Raw genomic sequence first — 24567 nt, 5'->3', positions numbered from 1 at the left:
TACCTCGGGCCAGTCACTCACCCTCGCCTACCTCACAGGGTTGTTGTGTGAGGGTGAAACAGGGAGAACTCCACGCACCACCCTGAGCTCCTGGGAGAGAAGGTGGAATAGCAGTAACAAGCAATTACAACGCCTGGGCAGCAATGCTAACCCTATCTTGCGTTGATCCTTCCTCGCTGCAGAAAAGCCCCAGGGATCTTGATGGAAAGTGCTGGGTGTCAGCCCCATTAAAACCGATGGCGGCTTCCTTCCGAGTAAACACGCCTGGCAGCATCGGGCTGTGCTCTGTGGCTGCCATCCTAATACCCCACCCCCTTACCTGGGCATTATTATGGGGCCTCAGTGCGCGACTTGCACACTGAGGAGACCCGTCCGGGCTCGCCCTCTTTCGCTCGAGAGCGGCCGCGCTTTTTTCCTGTCCCCGGGCAGAGCCAGGGGGCGCCGGCGGGGCGGCCGAGCTTGCCTGTCAGGAGACTCCGGCCTAGCGAGGGAGGCCGGGCTCCGTCCCCGCCTTCTTTCCCTCAGCGCGCTGCGCGTTCCGGCCCTCCAAGCTGGGGGTGGGAAGAAGGGCCTCTGCTGGGAGCAGAGCAGCCATGTGGCGAGAGGACGATGCCGGCTCCTCCGGGCAGCGGCGACGGCGGCCGTGGCGGGTTGAGGAGGCTTCGCCGGCGCCTCCCGCAGCCATCGCGTTCCCAGAGGACAGCGACGAAGGGACGGAGCTGCCCTTCGACGGTGCGTTACCGAAGGGGGTGCAAATACAGTGGTACCTCGGGTTGCAGACGCTTCAGGTTACAGACTCCGCTAACCCAGAAATAGTACCTCGGGTTAAGGACTTTGCTTCAGGATGAGAACAGAAATCGCATGGCAGCGGGAGGCCCCATTAGTTAAAGTGGTACCTCAGGTTAAGAACAGTTTCAGGTTAAGAACAGACCTCCAGAACGAATTAAGTTCTTAACCCGAGGTACCGCTGTAATGGTTTCGAGAGGGAAGGAAGCGCGGCGGTGGGGGGGGGGAGGACTCCCCTCTTGCACGGTAGGGGGAAAACGTGTGCAAGCTGAGCCCCGTCATGCTAGCCCTACTCAAGAGTAGACCCGTTGAAATGACGGGGCACGGCTTGCCTCGGGGTCCGTGGACTTCGCTGTGGCTGCTCTGCGTTGGGTGCAACGCTTAGGAGAGGTTAAGTTCCCAGCTGAGGGCGGTAGGACCTCCTGTAGCTCCTCAGAAGTAAGGACTAGTGGGACTTGCTCCCAGGTAAGTGCTGCAGATTGTGGAGCCATTCTTCTTCTTCTTCTTCTTCTTCTTCTTCTTCTTCTTCTTCTTCTTCTTCTTCTTCATTTATATATTGTGCTAGAGAGAACAAAAAAGAGAGAGGCAGATCTCTGCCTCAAGGGAGACAGTATAAAATTTGACACAAGGGAGCCAACCTATGGGGAAGGAGGGAGAGAGAGAGGCTAATAATTATACTCCATAAAGGGCAATTTGCCTTTCAAGACCCATAATAATAACATCTAATTGGTGGTGTGAATTCCTTTTTTGTCAACTCCCGTTGGCAATAGAAGCTTAGGCTGTGTATACACCGTACTTTTAAAGCACATTTCCCCATTGCGGGTGGGGGGGGGGTTAATGGGAACTGTAGTTTACTCCCCCCCCACAGAGCTACAATTTCCAGCACTGCTAACAAACCATAGTTCCCAGGTTTCTTAGCGGGGCCGTGTGTTGTAAATGGTATGGTGTGCACATAACCTTGGGCTGCAATGCTACTCCAACTTAGCTGAGAGTAAGCGCCATCAAATTCAATAGGACTTCAGAGTTGACATGCTTAGGATCCTGCTGTTACTGGCCTGTCTCAGTGCATGTGTGCTTGGAAGTAACTCCACACTGAAATTCACAGGACTTGCCATCAAGCAAAGGTGAAAGGGAAGGTTTATGTCACAATAAACTCAGATCACAAGTGGTAAAGCGTTTACTGAGCCACGTCACTTTGGACAAAGGCTTTATCTATTTAAAAACTGCTCTGCTGGAAAATGTGCCAATATCCACCCACCCTACCTGAAAGGGATCAGGTTTAAAAACAACACATGAATTTTCCATATGTATAAATTCCGTCAATATTTGTGTTTGCTTTGGGATAAGGCTTGGTAAACGAGGCTTTAGAATAATTAATTTATAGAACAGAATAGATTCTACTGCTTTGCACTGCAGGAAAACAGTGGGCAAGGAAGGGGGATTATTTGTGCCCTCACAGGAGACTAGCCGTTGGAATTATTTTAACGGCATGGAAGACAATAATATACCGAGAGTTATGCAACTAAAGCCATCTAGCAGGGACTGTACATGTCATAACATGCAGGAGACATCCAGATCACAGGGCTTTTGAATCATTTTAGTTTTACTGCTCTCACTGTTTCTGGTTAAACAACATATTTTAACCTGCCTGCCCTTGGATTGAGTTCCACCCCCCAGCCCCGTTTCAGAAATGTTAACCTTATAAATGAAGAATGGGGTAGCTGTGGCCTACCAGATTTTGTCGGACCACAATTTCCATAATCCCTGACCATTGGCCTTGCTGGCTGGGGCTGATGAGAATTGGGAGCTCAATAGCATCTCGAGAACCATGGGGTGCCCCCCCCCCGTTAGTTAGAGAAGCTGGATTATTTAACAGTTTTTGTGTTAGGAAATGGAAGAATGTGTATGACTGAACAGTTATGTAGTTACATCATTCATCTTCACCTTGAGGCAGAGTTAGGGGGCAGTTTCATCATTCCTACTGATCTGTCTTGTGACTTTCTCTTTAGGGCCTCTGGGTACTCTATAATTGCATCAGCTGCCCTTTTTAGTATACTGATGCAAACATGTCCTTTATCATTCCAAACTTAAGCTAACTTAAAAGCAGCCTCCTTATATGTTCTGCATCCTGGGATGGGGTGGCATAAGGCCAGGGGAGGTGGGGAAAGGCCCACCCACTTGTCTCTATGGCAACAGTCTTTTGGGGCATGTAAATGTCAGTTCTTAACAGACTGGCTAAGGTCATTGCCTTTCAAAGAAAATGGTCTGACCGGTTCAACAGCTTCTTCTAGATTCTAAACCTCACTTGATGCAGAATCACAGGCCTGGAAGGGACATGTGGATATCATCCAGACTAAACTTCCACCAACTCATAAGAATAGTTTGTTTTTAATGATATTATTTCATCAAATGTTACATCGCTTGATTATTAAAAAAACACACCTTAAAGGCATTTGCATATCAGTCTGCTAGATGGAACTATCCCTACCCCATGTGCTGTTCAGGAGGAGGTTTTTCCAACAACTCCAGAGCCAAATTCAGGGAGGGCAGCAGGGGGTGAAAGCCCTGTTGAACAGTGGAAACCCTTGCGCAGGGCTTCTGCAGATGGAATTTGTTGGGTTAGTCCTGCCTTTTATCTGGGAAATATGTGGTCCTCTCAATAACACTGTAAAACATTCCAGCTTTTATATTTTTTAGAATAGAAATATTACATAAATTGCCATTTAATTCCACAGTGTTTTCAGCTGCTCATGAGAAAATGTGCTGGTCAGCAAGCCTGCCTTTCAGCTTTCATTTTTGCCTGGTCTATTTCAGATTCTGATTGGCCTGCAGAGCTTCAAGGTGCAAATGGTTCTCAAAAGTTAATGAACATTACAACTTCATTTGCGAACCAGCTCCTGCTCGTTTCACTGCTAGAGCATCTTTGCCATGTGTATGCGCAAGATCCAGCACGTTCAAGACGTTTGTTTCAATGTTAGTAAGAGCTTGACTTACTTTTGCATGGTAGAGTGCTGGTTGTCATTTCCAGCAACTGAAGAATTGCATTATTTTGTCTGAATTTATTATATTATATAAATATATTAAATAATAATGTAAATAATAATAATTTGAGCACATTAAGGTTGCAGTCCTATAACCCTAACACTATAAGTACTTCAAGGGTCGTAAACCTCATTGAACACATCGGGTCCTACTTACAAATAAACATCAATAAGCTTTCAGCTCACCATACATCTTTACCGGTGGTGCACCTCAACTTATCTGAATTTCAACTTAATCTTTAACTATTCTGTTGTGTTGTTATTATCTTTGCTCCATCAAGTAGGAAAGTAAACAATTTTAGCTGCCAGTTCAAAGTCTTAGATCACTTAACGAGTTCAAAGTTCTCATGTTGCTCTTGAAATGGACGTATTATTAAAAAAAAAAAATCAACCATAGTAGTTCATTTAGTTCACATTGGGACAGCTCAGTTGGTACAGCATGACTCTTAATCTCAGGGTTTTGGGTTTGAGCCCCACGTTGGGCAAAAGATTCCTGCATTGTAGGGGGTTAGATTAGATGACCCTTATGGTCCCTTCCAACTCTAAAAGTCTATGATTCTATGAAGGCTGAATTTTATGTGTCATTTTGAATGTAAAAGCTAACCCAGCGCTTAATGCTAGAGGTATAACTGCAGCATGTTAACATGCACAAGTGGATACCTGACATGGTGTAAGGTATCAATAAAACACTATAGTTAAAATCCCAAAGAATAACTACAAAATGCACAGCATTTCTTAAATACAGAAATGCATATATTAAATATGGACAGGCACACATTTCCTTGCCACCCACATTTCCACCCACCCACAAACCACCTGCTATTCAGACTGATTATTAGATCTAGTTTGATTTGGGTGGGGCAGGAGGGGTTTTTCTTTGAGATAATCAACCTCCTGGAAGCTCCACCCATGGTTACATTTGAACAACAAGAGTGTTCAGAGAGGAATGCTGAAACTCACCACAGTCCAAGCCTGGCATTAAAATACAAACAAAAAACAAACAAACCCCACAACTTTTGAATTGGGGCAGTTTTTGGAGAGCTTTTATTTTAAAAGTGTATTCTAATACTTAATTATAAGATGCTGATTCCATAATTTGGCTGAAACATTTTTTGTTGAGTGTCAAAATATTTCAGATTGCAAAGATCATTTCCTTGTAGGTAGCATCAGCTGTCACTGCAATTTAAACAAAGCTAGGCCATGAGCAGTTTTTAATAGTTTGAATGTTGTGTAAAGTTCAAATGTTTGATTTCTTTTCCCCTCCTTTTGTACAGTACTGTGTAAGACATTTACTGGAATGCACTTGCTATCTGATTTTGCTGTCCGTGAAGAATTCAGTAGTTTGCGCCTGCAGCACAATCGAGCCATTACTGAATTGATGAAAGCAGCCAACCAACAAATACTCAATGAGGTAAGGTTACTTCAAACTTTATTCCATTTCTCTGCTTCTCAGTTCCCATGACTAGCATAAAAAATACATGGGGAAAAGTAAAGGACTTCAGTTCTTTGGTTTCTTTTTGTGATGCTTATGCAGGCCAGAGAATTCTACTCCAGTGCTCTCCTCTTTGCTCATACTCCTTTACATGGGCATGGGCTACATTATCTTTTAATGTATGTATAGGTACTTTATAAGTGTTTAATAATAATCTGGAGACCACATCATTAGGAGCATGGTGAGGTTGGTGTAGCAAGATCTATTCTTCTCCATGTGTCAACAAATCTTTTTTTTAAAGGACTATAGTGTTTCATGGAAGGATAAAAATACATTGCAGCCTGTTTGGTCATTGTGCTAGACCATGGGTTGTGCTACCTATAGTTTAGAATCTAAACCAGGGTTTGAGCATACAAAACCCTATACCACAGTTCAGCACAGTTTGCCTGCTTTTATTTTCCCTCTTAGCACATAGCTTTGTATGTTTGCTTCCATCTTTATGGTTCAGAAATCTCTGGAAGTAGAACTGCAGCTATAGCCATAGTTCATCAGTTTGAGCATTATGCCAACCCATAGTTTGCAGATCAACTTCAAATCACGGTTTTCGGTTCTGGTTAGCTGACTGATCCCAAACGGCATTTTTAAAATTTAGAAATCATGCCAAACCATAGTTTCTGGTCTAGTATGGACATATGTTAAAGTACTTGCCAGAAGTTCACAAATTTGGTTAAGGATCTGAGTGACACACTGACATAGAAATGTACAAAACAAATAAACAGTGGCAGCCAAATGTGTCCCTACACTTCACAGAACAGTCAAAGTCTTTCTTGTAGTGTGGCCATTGCACAAGTGTTGGCTCAGGCTGATGGGAGCTGGAAGACACCAAATTAGCAAAGGCAGTCTTAGTGGCCAAATTTCAAGTTAGAAAAGTAAAGAATTTTGCTTTACTTCTGCCAAGAAAGTCTGCAGGAAATCCATAAGAAAGCTAAAATAAATGAATACATCCTTCAAAGAAACTACTGCAGGAGCCCCTCCTCATTGTCTATGTGTTTTTTATTTTTGTAGGAGTTTGGGAAGAGTGATTCTTACACAAACAGGTATGTGTTCAAAGTCCTTCAACGAATGTTTAAAATTGCTTGTTGGGCAATTAACACATTAACGCCAAAGTAAGTTTCACTGAGCTCAGTGGGGCTTACTTCTCAGTAAATGTGTTCATTTACTCTCGCTGCCAGAGTCCTCAGTATTACAATTATAAAATGTTGATTATTAGAAGTGTTTAAAAAAATCAAAACAGGAGACTTGATACTGAAAGTGGAAGTTTTAAAACAATATCTAGAGTTTCCCATGAAACTCTAGGATTGTTGGAACTATGCTTTTGAGAACCAACTGGAATTATGAAACCATGAAAGCATGGTTTGATCCTCCCCAGTTCTTGCTTACACTGGTATTTTTCATCAAAAATAGGTGGATTGTACCATAGTTAGGAAACCTGACCAATCCTGCAGGACTTGCTTGTTTTCTGCCCAAGTGTTTACCACAATCAGCCGTCCCCCAGCTCAGTGCTCTCCAAATATTTCAAACTAATGCTTCCTCCATCCCTAACCATACTGGCTGGATCTGATGAGAGTTGTGGTCCACAACATCTGGAGGGAACCAGCTTGGTTAAGGCTGGTCTGACAACTATGACAAATCCTTTCTTTTTTTAAAAAAAAGAATGTGTATAAAAAGGTGTCTGAGAATACCAAATTATGTCACTATGGATTTGAGTGATAGAGATTTATGTTCCTTCACTGTCACAAAATTTGTCTAGATGGAGAAGGAACCTTAAAATTAATACAGTGGTACCTCGGGTTAAGTACTTAATTCGTCCCGGAGGTCCGTTCTTAACTTGAAACTATTCTTAACCTGAAGCACTTTAGCTAATGGGGCCTACCGCTGCGCCGCTGGAGCACGATTTCTGTTCTCATCCTGAAGCAAAGTTCTTAACCTGAAGCACTATTTCTGGGTTAGCGGAGTCTGTAACCTGAAGCGTATGTAACCTGAAGCATATGTAACCTGAGGTACCACTATATATAGTAGCATCACTCCATATTTTTGTATACCTTATATATTCATCTTTGAGTCAGAACTACATGTCACATGAAGTTGATTAATATCTTCTAACATTTTTTATAAATGAAAAGTAGCCTTGGACAGTGCGACTGACAGCATGGGAGGACAGGAAGGTACTTAAACTACTTAAATCCTACCATTTGAATGCTAAAAATGCATGCCCCCCATTGATTTCCTGCCCATGAAGGAAAGTTATACTGTTGGTGAGTCTAATACCTTTTTATTTGTGATGTATTTTGTTGCTACAACCAGTGATGCCCATCTTTTTAAAAACTAGGGAAAATGAAATTATCTTTGAAGCACAGACTTCTCGCTATATCAATGAATTTGATGAGATTACAAGGCTAGGAAAAGGAGGGTACGGCACTGTATACAAGGTATTTATTTTTTGTTTTAACAACTTTGTAGTAACGGTTTATATTACTGGGTGAGCTTCCATAATAAGAAATACTCAAAGAGAAGGGAGTCCAAGATGTATGGGAGTTTTCTAAATCAGAGGTTCTCCAGTTTATTAGAGCTTAATTGGACTAAAATACTGGCGTGTGCTAGAAGAGATGAGACCACAAACTGTGGAACAAACCAACTGTAAGGACTTTAAGGTTTGAACTCATTTGGTACAAATGACAGCGGGGTGGGGGGGGGGGGAGCCTACGGTTTCTTTATTTAAAGTTTTCTTCTCTACATTTATGATTCGGCAACCCTCCTCTGAATGTTAGTTCAAATTATATTTGTACAAGCGAGGATGGAAAAAATTGGATTATAAATATGGAATATAACATCAAACGGAACTGTGTGTGTAAAAAAAAAAGGAAAAAGAGAGGGAAACTCTATTTTGCAAAAGGTTTACGATGGAAACTTAGAGATGACTTTCCTCCATCCTTTATTATCTACAAAGTGAACCAAATAACGCTAAGAGGACTTGGAATTTAATTTAACAGGAAGTATAATTGTTCATATGTCTTAAGCTGGAAGGAAGAATGAAAGGAGTCTGTGAGCTGCTAAGGAACTGATAAGGTTCTTTATTGAGTCATCTGCAGTTTGACAGACCACTTTTCTTCCCAAGCTGAGAGGAAAAATTGTGACAACAGTTTATTTACTGGGTCAGAGTGACTTTTGCAGCTGTTGTTAAAGTTCTCAGTGCAAAACAATGAAGCACGGGACACAGCAGTGGAGAAATTTCTGGAACAATAATGGGATATCAGCTCCGCCCAAGGCAGGGGTCGGCAGCATGCGACCCATGGGCCGGATGTGGCCCACGAAGACCGTTTTACCAGCCCACGAGCCGCTCCTGAACCGAGGCGCCCGCTCGGCAAGTCCCCTGCACACTGCGCTAAACCGGCACAGCACATCGCGGGGACTCGCTGAGCGGCGCCAGAAATTGAGTCTGCGCACGCGCAGATACTGGAAATCACGTTTGCGCATGTCCAGACGCCGAAAATCACTTCTGAGACTCTTTCAGGTAGTGATAAAGCAGGATATCAAATCTAAACTCTTCTTCTGCGCAGGCACAATTTTTAGCGTCTGGGCATGCGCAGAAGCAATTTCTGGCGCTGCGCACATGTGCAGATACGATTTCTGGTGTTGCACTGCACAAGTCTGGCCCACGGATGATTTCTGTGGGAGTGATCCGGCCCATGGCCGGTAAACCTTGCCGACCCCTGCCCCAAGGCATGATGGATGACAGCAACAATTGGGGGAAAGAAAAACATAACATCTTATAAGGACAAGAAGAAACACCACGGACAGAATAATTGCCACACACAGGAAAAACAAGGATATAGTTTGAGTTCCTCACTTGAATTTTTATAAATCATTTAATGTGTCAACACGAATAGAAGTTATTAATATTGCAGTTTTTGTATAAGGGATTATTATTTTGACTGGAATGTAATTGAAACTAATAAGATTTTGGAACTCAGAAAAAAGAAAATAATGAAACCATCAAATCTAGCATGCGGGGGACCACTTTAACTAAATTATATAATTCGGTATTGAATGATTGCTATTAATTACTGCATTATAAATCAGTATTGTTATAATGAGGCTATTATTGGAAACGAATAAAAATTATTACAAAAATAGTAATAGAAGAAAGGGGAAATACATGAGTAGCCAACAGTCACAAGGTGAAGGTCAGGTAGCTGATAAGCTCTGCTCTTCCTGACCCTAGTTTTAAGCTGCAACCACCTGTTTTCCTCTGCCTGAACTGGGTGGCTTATATGTGTACATGAGGAACACTCTGTTCAATACTATTTTCTTTTTTAAAAACAAAATTTATTGAAAATTTTAAAAACCATTACCAAGCATAAAGCATTGTATTCAGGACAAATGCATGTACTGATGTTAAGTCTTGTGTGCGGTTGTCTACATGGCATTAAAACAGACTTGGGAAATCTTTTACATTACAGTTTAAGCTCATACCCACAGGGCATGCTTTAATCTAAAGCATTAAGGTAATTTCTCCATAGTGGCTGCTGGGACTGAGACGGAAGGGAGTTTACTGCACAATTGTTAATGTTGTGCGTGACCAGATAAAAGAATGTTGCCTGCCAGTTGTCGTTTGGCCATCTCTGAGCTGAACTTGGCTGTATCTGCTTTCAGGTCCGAAACAAGCTAGACGGCCAGTTCTACGCAATTAAGAAAATTCTTATCAAGAAGGCTACCAAAATAGATTGTATGAAGGTATGCACTTATTTTACATCTGTTCATGTGTTTTGTTTGGCCTGTGGAAATTCATGACTCGGTGTAATTGGTTTCAGATCTGATATTTAATGTTAAAGGAAAGGGATTATGCCAGGATAGTGAAAGGAACAGAAAAGACAGAAAAGAAAAATTTCTGTTGCTGTATAATTCTAATGATTCTGTAATCAGCTACTGTTTATGTAGATAAACAATGGTCCACAAGATACAGAATTTAGGTGATCTATCTATCTATCGATCGATCTATCGTAACATCTGGAGGGCCGCAGTTCCCCATCCCTGCTCTAAAAGGAAATGGTATAAGAATGGATCATAGCTAGCCTTACCAGTGCAGGTTAAACTGAGCCACTTAGCCCAGTATTCTCTGCTTTTGACTGGCAGCACTTCTGCAGAGCTCAGGCCGGGGTTTTTCCTGTTACTTTCTGCCCAATCCTTAACTGACTTTTGCTAGTATCTGAAAGGCTTAAATAAGAGTGCAAAGTCCTCTCCTTGCAGAATATTTTGCAGACAACTAATGAAGCTGCTAACAGCTGGATGGTTTAGCACAGTGGTTCCCAAACATTTGCCTGGAGATGCTGAGGACTGAACCTGGAGCCTTCTGCATGCTAATACTGTGCCGTACCACTGACTTAGAACCCCTTACTACAAGAATAGCACCCTCGGTTTTTTGGGGGGGGTATAAGAATGACGTTCACCTCCAGTTTTATTTCAGGAAAAGGGTTCCTCAGTTCTCGAAATTCTGGTAAACAATGGCTTACCAATGATAAGAACAGGATGCATTCTGTCTTGTTTTTTTTTTTTTGTAGGTGTTGCGGGAAGTTAAAGTGTTGGCTGGGTTGCAGCACCCAAATATTGTGGGATATCACACTGCTTGGATGGAACATGTTCAACCAGCAAGCCCAAAAGGGGAGTACAACATTAGTTTTGTGGCTTCTCTCTGTCGTATATGACACATCGCACATCCTAAACTGGCTGTTGCTGCCCAGAGAAATATTTTGGGATCATAATAAAAAGCTTTCTGAAATGTCCCCAGTTCCTAGTATGGCATTAAAAAAAAAAAAAAGACAGCTCTGGTGTGGGAAAGGTTTAACAAGCAGTAAATATATTATAGCACAACTCCACGGTGTATCAATTTTGGGAAAGCCGTGTGCTGTTCTGGTCACCCCATAAATGATTTGAAGATATAAAAAATGTGTGTGGGGTTGTCTTTTTATAGGTTTTTGCATTCATAAATATAGTATCTCATCTTAGTTAATATAATAATTTGTTCTTATTAACTATTGAGATTTTAAACCACCTACGTGTTCATAAAGTAGGCAACTAAAAGATATAATTTTACTATAATCCAATGGTACAGTCAGTCTGTCGTTGTAAAATGTTGTGTTTCTCTTCATCCAACTTGTAGGTGAGACAACTTTGAATTTACTATCCCTCAAAATGTCTTCTGGGCAGAGTTCTGAGTATGTATCCTATGTATCAGTAAGAACAATCTCTTTTGGTCTTTTTCAAATAAAAGCCAAAAATATAGCAGAATGTTGTCTTAACATATAGCAAGGATCTTTTCTTAAACCACGTAATATATAAAATATATATATTTACCTTTGCTATTCCTTTCGTCAGATTGAAAAACAATACTGCTTCACCTTGTTCTTGATTGCTGAAAAATGTTTCCATGACTAGTTATTTTAAAACTTGCTGGAGGGGAGAGCAGAGGTTTTCTATTTCATGGTCTCTGTGAAATCCTACATATGAGTCTGTGCATACAGAAGCCACAGACCACTTCGAGAGCCCAGGCATGGAAAAGGCTGCATGTTTGGTAGGCACGAGATTGACATTTTGCAGCTAGCGATTCCATTCCTACCTGCTGTAGTGCAGCAGCTAACAGCTTGTTCATCCAAACGAAACATTTTAATTTCACATGTTTTATTTATATGTTTGTGCAAGCGGAAGCACGGGAACTGCTTTCGAACTCTAGAAGTGGATCCTGCAGCAAAAGGTTTCAGTGTGGAGTGCTGCTGTTTGCTCCTCCAGACTGCCATGCCCTGCTGCACACTGTTCCATTCTCCTTCCCACCCCCAGCTGTCAGGAGACTTCCTGGAGAAGGGTGTTCTGATACAGAAGAGTGAGAGGTGACAGCAGGCCCTGTTAATTACACTATGTTAACCTTGCTAACCAATGCAAACTCTGGCACAGCGTTTGAGGAACAGCAGTAGCAGGTATTTTCTCTCCCGCTTACAGTTCTTTGTCTCTCTCCTTACATTTCTTGCAGAGATCAGTACAGCGTTCAGGATATGGAAGACAGCAGTTCCATTGTCTTTGCTGAATCTTCCGGTGGCAGAGACCGTAAAGGAAATAAAATGGACGCATGTGCGCTACCTGTTGAATTGCCCGAGAGCAGCTGCATGAATAACACAGTCGATGGATCAAGAGATAATGAAAATCATCCATCAATTGTATCTCCTTGCAATCATGCTAGCCTTGGCAGTGTTAGTACAAATGATTCTTGCGCTGATGAAGAATACTCCCAGAAGGGGATATCTGTGCGGCATCAGTGTCAGGTAAATGCGGGTTCCTCTTAAACATACTTAGTTACCCCTTGACACATGTGGAGAATAATCTTCAGGAACTGTGCAGCATAAATCCAAAACATAGCTATATTTCTAGAGATGGCTCTTGGACTTGTTTGACTGTTTTTATTTATAATATTTTAATGCTGCTCTTTCATATAAAATAACGCAAAGTGGTATGCAACCTTAGAAAAAAGGTGCTGCAATAAGAACAAAAAACATGTCAGTAGAAGCTGGTTGGCAAGGAATCATAAGTTCAAAAGATCTGTCTGAATAATACTGTTTTCTGAAGGTATCTGAAAGTGAGCAGGGATGACTTCTGCCAAACCTCTACCAGCAGGGAGTTCCACAGGATAGGACCTGCCAAACCACAGGGACATGTTGCAACACCAGAAGTGTCCCATTGGAAGACCTGTTATTTATGAAAATGTTTATAGACTGCCTTTTATTATTGAGGTGGCTTACAGGATTAAATAAACGTTGATATATCTGATGAATTTTGCTTTCCGATGCTATGATTGGCAGCTTCTTTCTTTGGGCTGCTTCCTTCTTGGTTTACTTTTTTCTGTTTGTAAAAAACAGACTTAATTCTTGAATATGCACATCCTAGTTTTATATTTACTTTTTTAAATTCTTTCCTACTCTTGGGAGTAGAAAAGGGGTGGAAATGAATGCAGATTTTCACCTAAAATGTAATAGCCCTGGTGCTCCACCCCTCAGGATGGAAAGACTGGGGGAAATGGATGGACGAATGAATAAAATCTTATATTTTAAAATGTTTTGGAAGTTGTACATGACCTGATAAAGTGGTGTGTGGGTGCATGTGTATGTATAACACACTGAAATGTTTGTATTTTTCTTCCCAGATAGAGTATCACCTTATGCTTCACATACAGATGCAGCTGTGTGAAATTTCATTGTGGGACTGGATTGCTGACAGAAACAAAGTATGTCTGAAAACAGAGGATGCTTCCAGTAAGTTTTGTTTTTGAAGACAGAGTGGTGTGGGAGATTAAATGTTAACGTGATTTCCTGCCTTTAAGATAGACTTAAAATATAAATAAATATTCTTCTCTTTTTACGCAGCTGTAAAAAGTGCTTCTAGTATTTGCCTGATGTTTTTTAAGCTGATTTCCATAACAATAAAGGCAATGAATCTTAGTCTGCATTTGAAAGCGGCAAATGTTTTCTTCCTTATTTGTAAATCCTAAAGCCAGGTTTCCAAAAAGCTATTTTCCATGGGTGGGTGCTCCTGCTCAACCTGCATGATCCTTCTCCCTGTCTAGCTGGGATGTGGAGAAGAGAATTCTCATCTTTGTACTGCTGAGGTTTTGCCTCATCTGCACACACCACAACCGAAGAAAATCCCCATTGAAAGGAATGGCTTTTCACGTTGCACTCTGGAGTTTGGGAGCTGGCAGCAGAGGGACAGAGAGGGGGGCTTCATCTGCCAGCTCCAAGACTCAAGCACTATATGAGATGCACAGAGAACTTGGGAGAGCGGAAATGGTCAGTAGCAAGTTGCCACCACAAGTGTGTGGGCCCCTGCTTATAGTTGCAGAGGTGCTGTAGTTCATTGCATGCAGGAGGTCAAGAGTTCAATCTCTGGCATTAGCAGGTAGGGCTGGGGAAGACCCTTTGCCTGGAATATTGGAGATCTGCTACCTGTCAGAGCTAGATGGACCATTGTTCTAGTTCTGCTTTCCCCAATCCAATATCCTCCAGATGTTTTGGCCTATTCCTATGGCAGATGCTGTATTTTCATATTAACTTCTTTGTTAAAATAGCTGGACGTATTATGCTGTCATTTATAAAATACGTCACTCCCCACCCCCTTTTTAAAGGTCCTTATCATCATGTGGACAACCAGTGGACATTAAAGATCTTCCAAGAACTGCTTGAAGGAGTGTATTATATCCACAGTATGGGAGTCATGCACCGGGACATTAAAGTAAGTAAAATCCTCACTCGGAGCTTGGAATTGTGGAGGAGGTGGGGATTATCTCTGCAGCTGGGACACAGTTGGGACAATTTCTGGGCCCAATTTTAACCTTTAAAGCCCTAAACAGCTTGTCATGAGGCTACCCAAAAGACCGACTTCTCCCATATGTAGCCACCTGAACCTTAAAATCTCTCCAGAGGCACTGCTCCAGGTGCCCCCACTGGAAAAAAGGTGGGTAGCTAACAGGGAGAGGTCCTTCTTGGTGGTCGCCATCTTGGTTATGGAACAACTATACCAGTAAAGCTCACCTACTGTGTTCTTTGTGGTCTTTTCAGTGCCAGGTGAGACAGTTTTGTTCACCAAGGTGTGGTCCTCCAGACGTTGTTGGTACTCCAGCTCCCATCATCCCAGGCTATAATGAAGCCACTATCTCTTGAACTGACCTACCTCACAGGGTTATTGTGAGGATCACATTGTGTGTGTAATGGGGAGAAACAAATACACTATATTGAGCTTCTTTGAGGAAAGGCAGTATAATGATGATAAGAATGGGAAGAAGGCAGAAGAAGGAAGTAGAGGGAGGAAGGAGGAGGAGGAGGTGGAGGAAGAAGTAATAATGGACAATAAAGCTGAGATGCCTATAGCCCTGACCTGGTGAATTCTTTTGCATTTATGATTTCATTCCGAGCTTTGGGAGCTGATTCCATTGCATCAAGGGAGCTATTGTTATGATAACCAGAATCTTAATAATGACCAAGAAACCCTGCCATACAAGTGGAACTTTTTGTATGTAGAAATCCACTCCCATTATTCTTACAAATCTTTTACCCTAACAGACTGGTTTAAGTGGACGTTATTCAAATAACACTCAAGAGAATTAGTAATGCTTCAGAAGATAAAGCCAAATTCAAGTTTCTCACTAGTTTTTCTTCAAATTTTATTTAATTTAAACAAGGAAGCTTATTTTTGAAAGATTTACGGGGCCCTTTTTCTGCTCTTCTTGTCTGATAGCGTTCCAAAATGTGTGTTGCACAGTAAATCAAAAATAATTTATTTTTGAAGCATAGGAGAACTCTTGATTGATATATATGGAATGCCACAAGCTGGTTGGAATCACTCCTTTTAGCCAGAATTTCATGTTACCTCGATATACTTTCCTGATGTTGAATTTGCAAATATCCTGCAAAGACAAGACCTCTGAAGACACTCTCAGGAGCATATCTTTCAGCAGTCCACAGCATGAATGGCTGAGTGCTTTGGGTAAACGACCTTCCCTGTTTGTTAATTTCAAAGGATATGATAAGCTTAGCAATCTCTTCAGTACGTCTCCCTGCCTTAGATTGGTCTCTTTTTCAAGAAATAGGAAAAGTGCAGACTCCTCTTCCTGCGTTAAAGCGTTAACATCTGCGTCATTATCAAGCAAGAGGTTTATTATATCTCTTCTGCCACTTCGGCAAGCGCTGTGAATAACTTCTTGCCCTTCCCAGTCTTTCATGTGTACATCTGCTCCATTGCACAGCAGTAGCTTAACACACTTATCACCTGCTGCTAAGACTATGCCAGCCTTGCAGGCTGAAGACCAGACAGCAAAGTGGAGCGGAGTTTCTTTGGTATCTGGAGTTGCGAGATTGGCGTTCGCTCCACAGAGGAGTAGCATGGTAATTGCCTGCTGGTCGAGGATTTCAGAAGCTAGGTGAAGAGCAGTTTGGCCTAACCTATCCCTGTCATTTATATTGGCTCCATTCTTCAGCAGGTGTATTAGAGTTTGATGATATCTGTTGGCTACAGCTAAATGTAGAAGGCTGTGGCCATGGTAAATGATTGCGTCAGAATTCACCTGGAAGTCTTCCTCTGGTTTGACGTGAGGGTTGTTTTCTTCATTGCACTGTGCAATTCTCTGATGCATGTTCAAGGGGCATCCTGCAGTTCTGTATTTGGGAAGTGATATAATAGGTGGTAAGATTCCATACAATTCCTCTTCCATCAGCCACCACCCTTATTAACCGCCAGGTGGTTTTCTCTAAAGAATTTGTCCAGTATTACCCTTCAACAATCAAGCAAAAACTATATTTCTTATTGTTTCTTCTTTCTTCTAGACCATAAAGTCAGTGTTGCCCAACCTTTATCAGTACATGTTGTTTGGGTATGAGGATGCAAAAAGTATGATAAGGCACATATCATGGATCATCTTACATTAGCGGCAACCACAGAGCTGAACCTGAAGGTTTGGCTACTAAAGGCTTGCTTCCCTCTGCTACTGTCCTCCCTAGCACCACAGCCCGCTGGATTCCCAACTGCAAGGCGCCTTGCTTTATAATGCAAAGCCCCTTAATTTAAAGGAGTGGAGATTGTGCCGCACCCAGGAGATTCTATGTCCTTGTGTTGGCCTTCAAAGGACTTGGGGGTCCACTAGTCAACTCCAAATGAGGTGGTGCCGTTCTAATGCATATGATAGGTTTTCCATATGCAGTCCCCACCCCTTGGTGTGGTGTTTAATCTACTGCTGGGGGAGTGTGTGGCAATACTATCACAATGCTGGAAATGCATACAAGAGTGTAAGCTTGACTCTTAGCTATGGGCAGGGCTGGCGTTAGGAATTGGCAGCTGTGGGTGCCCGCAGAGAGCTGGCAGAACCCTGGAGTCCATGGTCTCTTTGGTGTAGGACTTTCCAGATAAATTCTACAATTCGGCTCTTCTTGGCATGACCCAACCAAACCTGGCTAACTTCTCATTGCTTTTCTGGACTTGCTGCTGAATAGCTTTGGCCAAGCATATAGGGTTTTCTTCTGCCCACCAAAGGATTCCCAGATCTGTTACCTAACTATAATATATAGTTAAACATTACCTTATTTCAGGAGGTTCAATTTGAAAGGTACTTTTCATATATCTTCCAAGCGGCTTCCTCCCGAACCTTTGCTGCCATATTGGTTCCGGGGGGGAGGGGGAGAGAGAGAGAGAGAGATCCAGAATATGTATCGAAGTTGATCTGAAAACCCTTTTATGCATGTTTGAAGTACAACTAAGGATTTTTATTAGCCCTATCAGAAGGGCTTACATCAGATTGCATTTATGATGCATGTGGCCCCACATACAACTGCCATAAAACTGTCTTTCCATTCTGATTTGAAAGGGTGCGTGCTTCTATAGAGTACCATATACAATGACTAAAATTTTCTGGAAGAAAAGCTACACTTATTTTGCATGCATGGAAAACTGTTCAGTTGTTGTTGTTTAGTCGTTTAGTCGTGTCCGACTCTTCGTGACCCCATGGACCAGAGCACGCCAGGCACTCCTGTCTTCCACTGCCTCCCGCAGTTTGGTCAGACTCATGTTTGTATCTTACAGAAGTGCCTAGTTTTTGAGGTGCTTTTATAAATCTGTAATTATTTAAAAAGTTGGCCAGTTTTATAAGAAGTGTGTAATATTTATTCTCAAATCTTATTTTACATTCAACATGTAGCCCCATGCTGTAAACTGAAAAAAGTCCACTAATTCAGTAAGTGTGCTTAGACCTGCAATCTTACTTCAGTTCTATGCAGTTCTACTCAATGGGGCTTAGTAAGTTTTGGAATTCCTGGGTTGTTGAACATAATGGGGCTTACTTCTAATTAGACATGTAAAAGACTGTTATCAACCAGCCTGTTCTTTTAGGTATTGGTACCAAAATACGGTGACTTTTTCAGAAATCAGAGGAATGCCTTAACTAATCAAAGGCATTAATATTCTGTTTGGTATTAATATAGAATCTGTGTCCGGCTTCTGTATAAATATTGCCTGTTGAACTTTATATATGAAGGTCTTATAGTATCCAGACACTGTTGTCTTTTAGATTATAAGGAGAATAGCAAAAACAAAGTTCTGTCATATAACCTTAAAATTCTATAGCTTATAAAAATATCATTGACTTACTATTGACTTGGCATACATGAACTACCTGCTGAGGTCTACAAAAAGTGCCCAATTTCTAACTGACCTGATAAAAACTGCTACAGCCACAGCAAGTTAAAAAGTGATGAAAATTCCCCCCACGGGTATTAAGAAATCTCAAATTCTTTGGTAATTTTGGTGAAAATTCCTGATGTACTTTCTTCAAGCTTGCTGCAGAACACATACTTTCATTGGTTAGGTGAAGTTCTAGTCAGCAGTTTAAAGGTTGTTAAGGTTTTCCTGCCCCATTAAAATATATTAAAAACAAATACTATCAAAATAGTGTCAGGCATGACAGAAAACAAAATGGAAACTAAAATTTTGCCAGGAGAACAATTTTTGCAGAGGGAGTCACCTAGTGGCTTATTTGTAGAATGTCTGTCCCTTTACTTATGAAATATACGGTAAATGTGGGTACAGCAGTTAGATGAGGGTTTTTTTGGCTCTGTGGACACACTTGGAAACCTAAGAAACTGTCATGGGGACCATATGTTCCATATGATCACGTGCACCCAGTTTGCCATGGATGGCATGCGTCCCACCCAACACTGAACCTTCTCTCACAAATCACCCTGTCCCAGGAAAAGTGAATGGAGGCCAAGTTGTAAGCAAGCACGGTTTGTGATATTGCATCATTGCTGATCATCAAGCATGTCTGTTAAGGCATCAGCCTTGGCTTCCAATTTCCTGAGTTTATGGAGCCTGAACCAGCGTGTGGTAGCTTTAACTCTGATCTTAAACGGGGAAGATTCTTGATAATGGAACAGTAAGTTTTAGACATAGGATTACCCGGAAAATAGTTGGTTCGTGGACCAAGAGGTAATACATTAAACTTTGAAGTGTAGCCCCATCGTTGTCCATTACAGCGTCAAATAGCATTTTCTGCCTTTCATCTAATTCATGGGGTGGTTTCTTCCCATAGGAACCTCTAATCAGATTGCCCATGTTTACCAAGAGAAAATGTGTAGCTGAGAACCCTTAGTTTGGAGAAAATGCAAAGGAATCTTGAGCCATCGTTCTTTTGTGATTATGCACAATGCCTAGTTCTAGAACCAGCCAGGTGATACCATGGCTCTCCTGTGTGGGCAGAGGGAGGGCCAAGCTTAGTTCGTAAAGAAGCTGTGCAAGAAATGGAGGATTTGCGCAGCAGAAGCATATGTATTGCCTCTTTGTACTGTTTTCCTGTTTCGAAACAAAATTTTAAAAAATTCCTTCCAGTAGCGCCTTAGAGACCAACTAAGTTTGTTATTGGTATGAGCTTTCGTGTGCCTGCACACTTCTTCAGATACACTGAAACAGAAGTCACCAGACCCTTATATATAGTGAGAGGGTGGGGAGGGGTATTACTCAGAAGGGTGATGGGAATGGGTGATTGGCTGATAGGTGTGATAAACCTATTGACAACTGTTAATTGGTCTTACAGGAAAAAGCAAGGGGTGAGATGGCTAAAAATAGCTTTATCATGTATAATGAGATAAGAATCCAGTGTCTCTATTCAGACTGGGTCTCTCCATGGTTTTAAGTCTGGTAATAAGTTGCAATTCAGCAACTTCTCTTTACAGTCTATTTCTGAAACTCTTTTGTAATAAGACAGCTACTTTGAGATCTTGTATAGAATGTCCTGGGAGATTGAAGTGTTCTCCTACTGGTTTCTCTGTCTTGTGATTCCTGATATCAGATTTATGTCCATTTATCCTTTGGCGTAGGGTTTGGTCTGTTTCTCCAGTATAGAGGGCTGAAGGGCACTGTTGGCATTTGAGGGCATACAGAATGTTAGAATATGAGCCATTAAATAGTCCTGAGATGGTATGTTTGATATTGTTGGGGCCAGTAATGGTATTGTCCAGGTGTATGTGGCAGCAAAGTTGGCATCTGGGTTTATTTCAGGCTCTGTACCAGTGTCCTGGTTGTTGTATTATTGTGGGTGAGGAGTTGTTTAAGATTGGCTGGCTGTAGGCAATGAAAGGTCTTCCTCCCAGAGCTTGAGAAAGAGAACTGTTATTGTCTAAAAGAGGTTGTAGATCTCTGATGATGCATTGAACTGTTTTAACTTGTTTACCTGTTTGTCGATCTTGGCCTACATCTGCATGGAATTGTTATTTCATCTGTCAGTCACTTTATACAAAAGTAAAAATTCTCAAAGCGAATGAACAAGATAAAATGCAACGAATTTAAAACCGTAAAGATGTAAAACAAACAGTGAACAATGCAAAATAAACCTACCCACCCTACTAAAAGATTAGCACCATGTAGAAAGCTTAAATACCAAAGGTCCGAGAGGCCCCCCCCCCAAGCCTTGTGTCTAAATGTAGTGATGGCACCCGATGTGTTTCCCTTGGGAGTACATGCCACAGACAGACCATCCAGCACTGAAAAGGCCCGTTCTCATGTGGCTGTTGGAGTAGCTGGACATGAGGAGTTAATTTCCTTCAAGAGCGTAAACCACCCCATGGATGAGCTTGTCACAGGTGCAGGGTCAGCCAAGCCAGTTGCTATGGTAACTGCCCAGTGCCTCAGCTATATCTTTGATAAATGTATGTCAGCGCAGTAGTCTCTCCGTCCCTTTGCTGCCAACTCATCTCTAGAGGCAGACCAAAAGCAAAGGCAAATGAGAAGCTTGGACTCTGCGTCAAGTGCAGCTTAGTTCTTAAATTAAATGTAACTAATGAATGAGAAATGCAAGATTTCATGCATAAAATATTCAAATTTTGTGAAATATATAACCAGCTTACATTACCCTGTTTTCACAGCCCAGAAATATCTTTCTACAAGGACCTGACCACCATGTGAAAATCGGAGATTTTGGGCTGGCCTGTAGAGATATTATACAAGAAGATACAACCCAGTTGCTAAATGCAAATAAGATAAATGGTAATTTCAAAGCAGTTTGGCCTTTACTTAAAAATTGGCAGTGTGGTATCCTAAGAATTAATTCTAAATTTTGTCTTTTTTGTTGCATAGATCTAATACATACTTCTGGGGTGGGTACTTGCCTGTATGCCTCACCTGAACAGCTACAAGGCTCTCACTATGACTTCAAGGTACAGCCACTCAACTCCCCAATTATTTCTTTACTTATTTTAAAACTTTACCTCTGTTGTGATAATTGGTCATACATGTTCAAGAGCATTATTGATGGGTGTCAACAAAAGCAAGCGGATGGACAGGAGCTGGAGCAAAGTCAATCAGTTCAAAAAGAAGGCACTAGAGCCATGTGGTGTAATATTCAAAATGGAAACTGCTAAATGCAAAAAGTAAAAATAGAGGGTTCTATTTGCGATGATGAGAAGGAACAGAACAGCTGCAAACAATTATTTATGCCCACAGATGAGGTAAAAATGGACCGTGCATGTCAAGTGGCCTGATTTTATGGTGGACAAAAATATAATGGCACTCCAATGTTTGTTTGAAATTTCATGGCTTATTAAGTATGGTTGCATGAAAATTACCAGCACCTGTTTTTTAAAAGGCGTTTGTTTCTGGGCAAGCTTCTTGAAACATTAGAAGGTTCTTTTCTGATATTTTTACAGCTGTATCGCTGAATGTGGTTTTAGGCCATTTGTAATGCATTCATAATTTCTCTTAAGACGTAATTATTTTGTGTGCTAATGCTCATATTTCTCTTTTCTGCCAATAGTCAGATATGTACAGCTTAGGTGTGATCCTGTTAGAACTCTTCCATCCATTTGGAACAGAAATGGAAAGAACTGAAGTTTTGATGGGCTTAAGAAATGGCAACATCCCCCTCTCCTTTAGCAGGAAATGGCCTATACAAACTAAATACATTAAGCTGCTTACCAGTTCGGTATCATCGCACAGACCAACTGCGGGTCAACTTCTTGAAAGTGAACTCTTCCATAATTCAGCAAATGTAAGTTTTTACTATATATTGGCTTTGTAAAAGAAGGCCCCTTCTGATTCTACATTCCGTGATATGAGAGGGAGACTTCTGCAGGGTGAGCTTCATTCTGCGAGATAGGATTTACTTGCTGTTTGGATCAGGCTAAAGGCTCACCTACTCCAGCTTTCTGTTGCACAACTAATCATATTCCTATGAGAGTCCTGGAAGCACTTTCCCCAGGGTACCAGCATTTTGTTATTCAGAGGTATACTGCCTCCAACAGCAGAGGTGGAACAAGCTGCCCAGAATGGATGGGGGAACCCATCCAGATGGGGAGGGTATAAATACAGTGGTGCCCCGCGCCCCACAAGACGGAAAACCCGCAAGACGAAAGGGTTTTCCGTTTGCAGAGGCGCTTCGCAAGACGAATTTCCCTATGGGCTTGCTTTGCAAGACGAAAATTGACTAAAAATTCTGAGTTTTTTTTCCGCTCCAAAACCCCTTTTTCTGAAGCGCTAAGCTGCTAAAAGCATTTTAGCAGCAAAACCGCTAATCCCTTAAGCCTAAAAAAGCCGTTTTTAGCCCTTAAACTGTCAATAGCGCTAATAGCGCTAATCCGCCAATGGGCTTGCTTCGCAAGACGAAAAAACCGCAAGACGAAAAGACTCGCGGAACAGATTCTTTTCGTCTTGCGAGGCACCACTGTAATAAAATTATTGTTTTTGTGGTTGTTATTGTTATTAATATTAATATTATCCTCCTTGAATTTGCCCCTCTCTCTTTTAAAGCCATCCTAGTTGGTGGCCATCTCTCCATCTTGTAGCAGTGTGAAGTACTTTGTGAGCCCCACTCTCATCCCGCTCCCTTTTCTGGCAACTTCCAGGTTGCAGCTGTGTGCGTACACACAGTTGCTTGCAAATTGGCTGTTGCCTTACCTTGGTTCTCAAATTTAATCCGTTCTGGGAGTTTGTTCGACTCCCGAAACTGTTTGAAAACCAAAGTGCGGCTTCCAGTTGGCTGCAGGAGCTTCCTGCATTCATTCGGAAGCTGTGGAAGCCTTGTCGGACATTGGGCTTCCAAAAAACGTTTGCAAACTGGAACACTTCTGGGTTTGTGAGGTTCAGGAGATGATTTCTTTGACAACTAAGCCATTTGGGAACCAAGGTACCACTGTATTGCAAAAAAGAAATTGTGCAGGCCATTCAAAACTGCTCCTAGCAAGGTTAACATTTAAGGAAGGTAGATAATTATTTCCTGATGTTCCTACACAAAAGGGTAAAACGTACTATACTGTACAATGGAACTTCTTGATGTGAATGGGATCCGTTCCAGAGCCCCGTTCGCATCCAGAAGCAAATGCAACCCACGTCCGTGCATTGCGATTCAGCGCTTCCGTGCTTGACGTAATTTTTCTCTGAGCGTTAGTAGTTTTGAGACTTACTGGCGCTGTGGTCTAAAAGGACTGAGCCTCTTGGGCTTGCTGATTGGAAGGTCAGCGGTTCAAATCCACAGGACGGGGTGAGCTCCTGCCAACCTAGCAGTTTGAAAGCATACCACTGCAAGTGGATAGATACTGCTGTGGCAGGAAGGTAAACAGAGTTTCTATGTGGTCTGGCACTCATCACGGTGTCCCGTTGTGCCAGTAGTTTAGTCATGCTGGCCACATGACCCGGAAAGCTTTCTGCGGACAAATGCTGGTTCTCTCAGCCTGAAGTGAGATGAGTGCTGCATCCCTTAGTCACCTTTGACTGGACAACTCCCACCATCTGTTGGCCATGCTGGTTAGATCTAATGGAAACTGCAGTCCCCAATATCTAGAGTTACCAAGCTGGAGAAGGCTGTATTAGCATTGTGACTACTGCTGGGAACTACATTCATTTTCACTAAAATTGTAATGGCATTACCTTTGCACATTGTTCAAATACCATACTTGTGTCTCCTGTTTCATTTTTAGGTTATTTACAATCTTCAGCAGAAAGTGATGCAACAAGAAGAAGAAATTAAGTTGCTTAAAGAAAAAATCAAGCTATTGCAAGAGAAAGATGAGAGAGACAGAATTCAGCAACTTGGCTCTCCTGTTTAAGTAGAAAAACAAAACCAAGTATTTATATCATGTTATGCAAGATACACTGTTTTTATATAAAATTGCTTAAAGCAGCTTGTGTGCATATGTCGTATGCAGTTTGCCATTGTCAGAAAGAAGAAATGCAGACGTAGGC

At 41.8% G+C, this 24567-nt stretch overlaps 2 protein-coding genes across 3 annotated transcripts; one reads left to right on the top strand and one right to left on the bottom strand.

Annotated features, from left to right (window-relative positions):
• The first annotated feature begins 331 nt into the window (after nt 1-331).
• Nucleotides 332-24505, top strand: EIF2AK1 (eukaryotic translation initiation factor 2 alpha kinase 1). Of its 2 annotated transcripts, none has more exons than XM_083413537.1 (15): nt 332-732; nt 3601-3759; nt 5102-5238; nt 6325-6356; nt 7649-7748; nt 9973-10053; nt 10878-10978; nt 11478-11531; nt 12341-12629; nt 13505-13613; nt 14483-14589; nt 21258-21378; nt 21469-21548; nt 22145-22378; nt 24303-24505. In XM_083413537.1, exons 1-15 carry the CDS (start codon nt 594-596, stop codon nt 24429-24431), a joined length of 1872 nt encoding a protein of 623 aa, XP_083269663.1. In that variant the 5' UTR covers nt 332-593; the 3' UTR covers nt 24432-24505. The 2 variants fall into 2 exon arrangements, with proteins under 2 accessions (XP_083269663.1, XP_083269664.1); XM_083413538.1 differs by lacking the exon at nt 332-732 and adding an exon at nt 1063-1251.
• ANKRD61 (ankyrin repeat domain 61) lies at nt 15501-19650 on the bottom strand. Its single transcript, XM_083413682.1, has 3 exons — nt 19297-19650; nt 17426-17496; nt 15501-16508 (listed from the first exon to the last, which is right to left on the bottom strand). Exons 1-3 carry the CDS (start codon nt 19450-19452, stop codon nt 15620-15622), a joined length of 1116 nt encoding a protein of 371 aa, XP_083269808.1. The 5' UTR covers nt 19453-19650; the 3' UTR covers nt 15501-15619.
• Nucleotides 24506-24567: the final 62 nt, after the last annotated feature.

Source organism: Podarcis tiliguerta (assembly GCF_965153285.1).
Source record: "Podarcis tiliguerta genome assembly, chromosome: 14".
Classification (NCBI taxonomy): domain Eukaryota; kingdom Metazoa; phylum Chordata; class Lepidosauria; order Squamata; family Lacertidae; genus Podarcis; species Podarcis tiliguerta.
The sequence above is the reverse complement of the archived record's forward strand: the minus strand, read 5'-3'. Positions and strand labels throughout refer to the sequence as shown.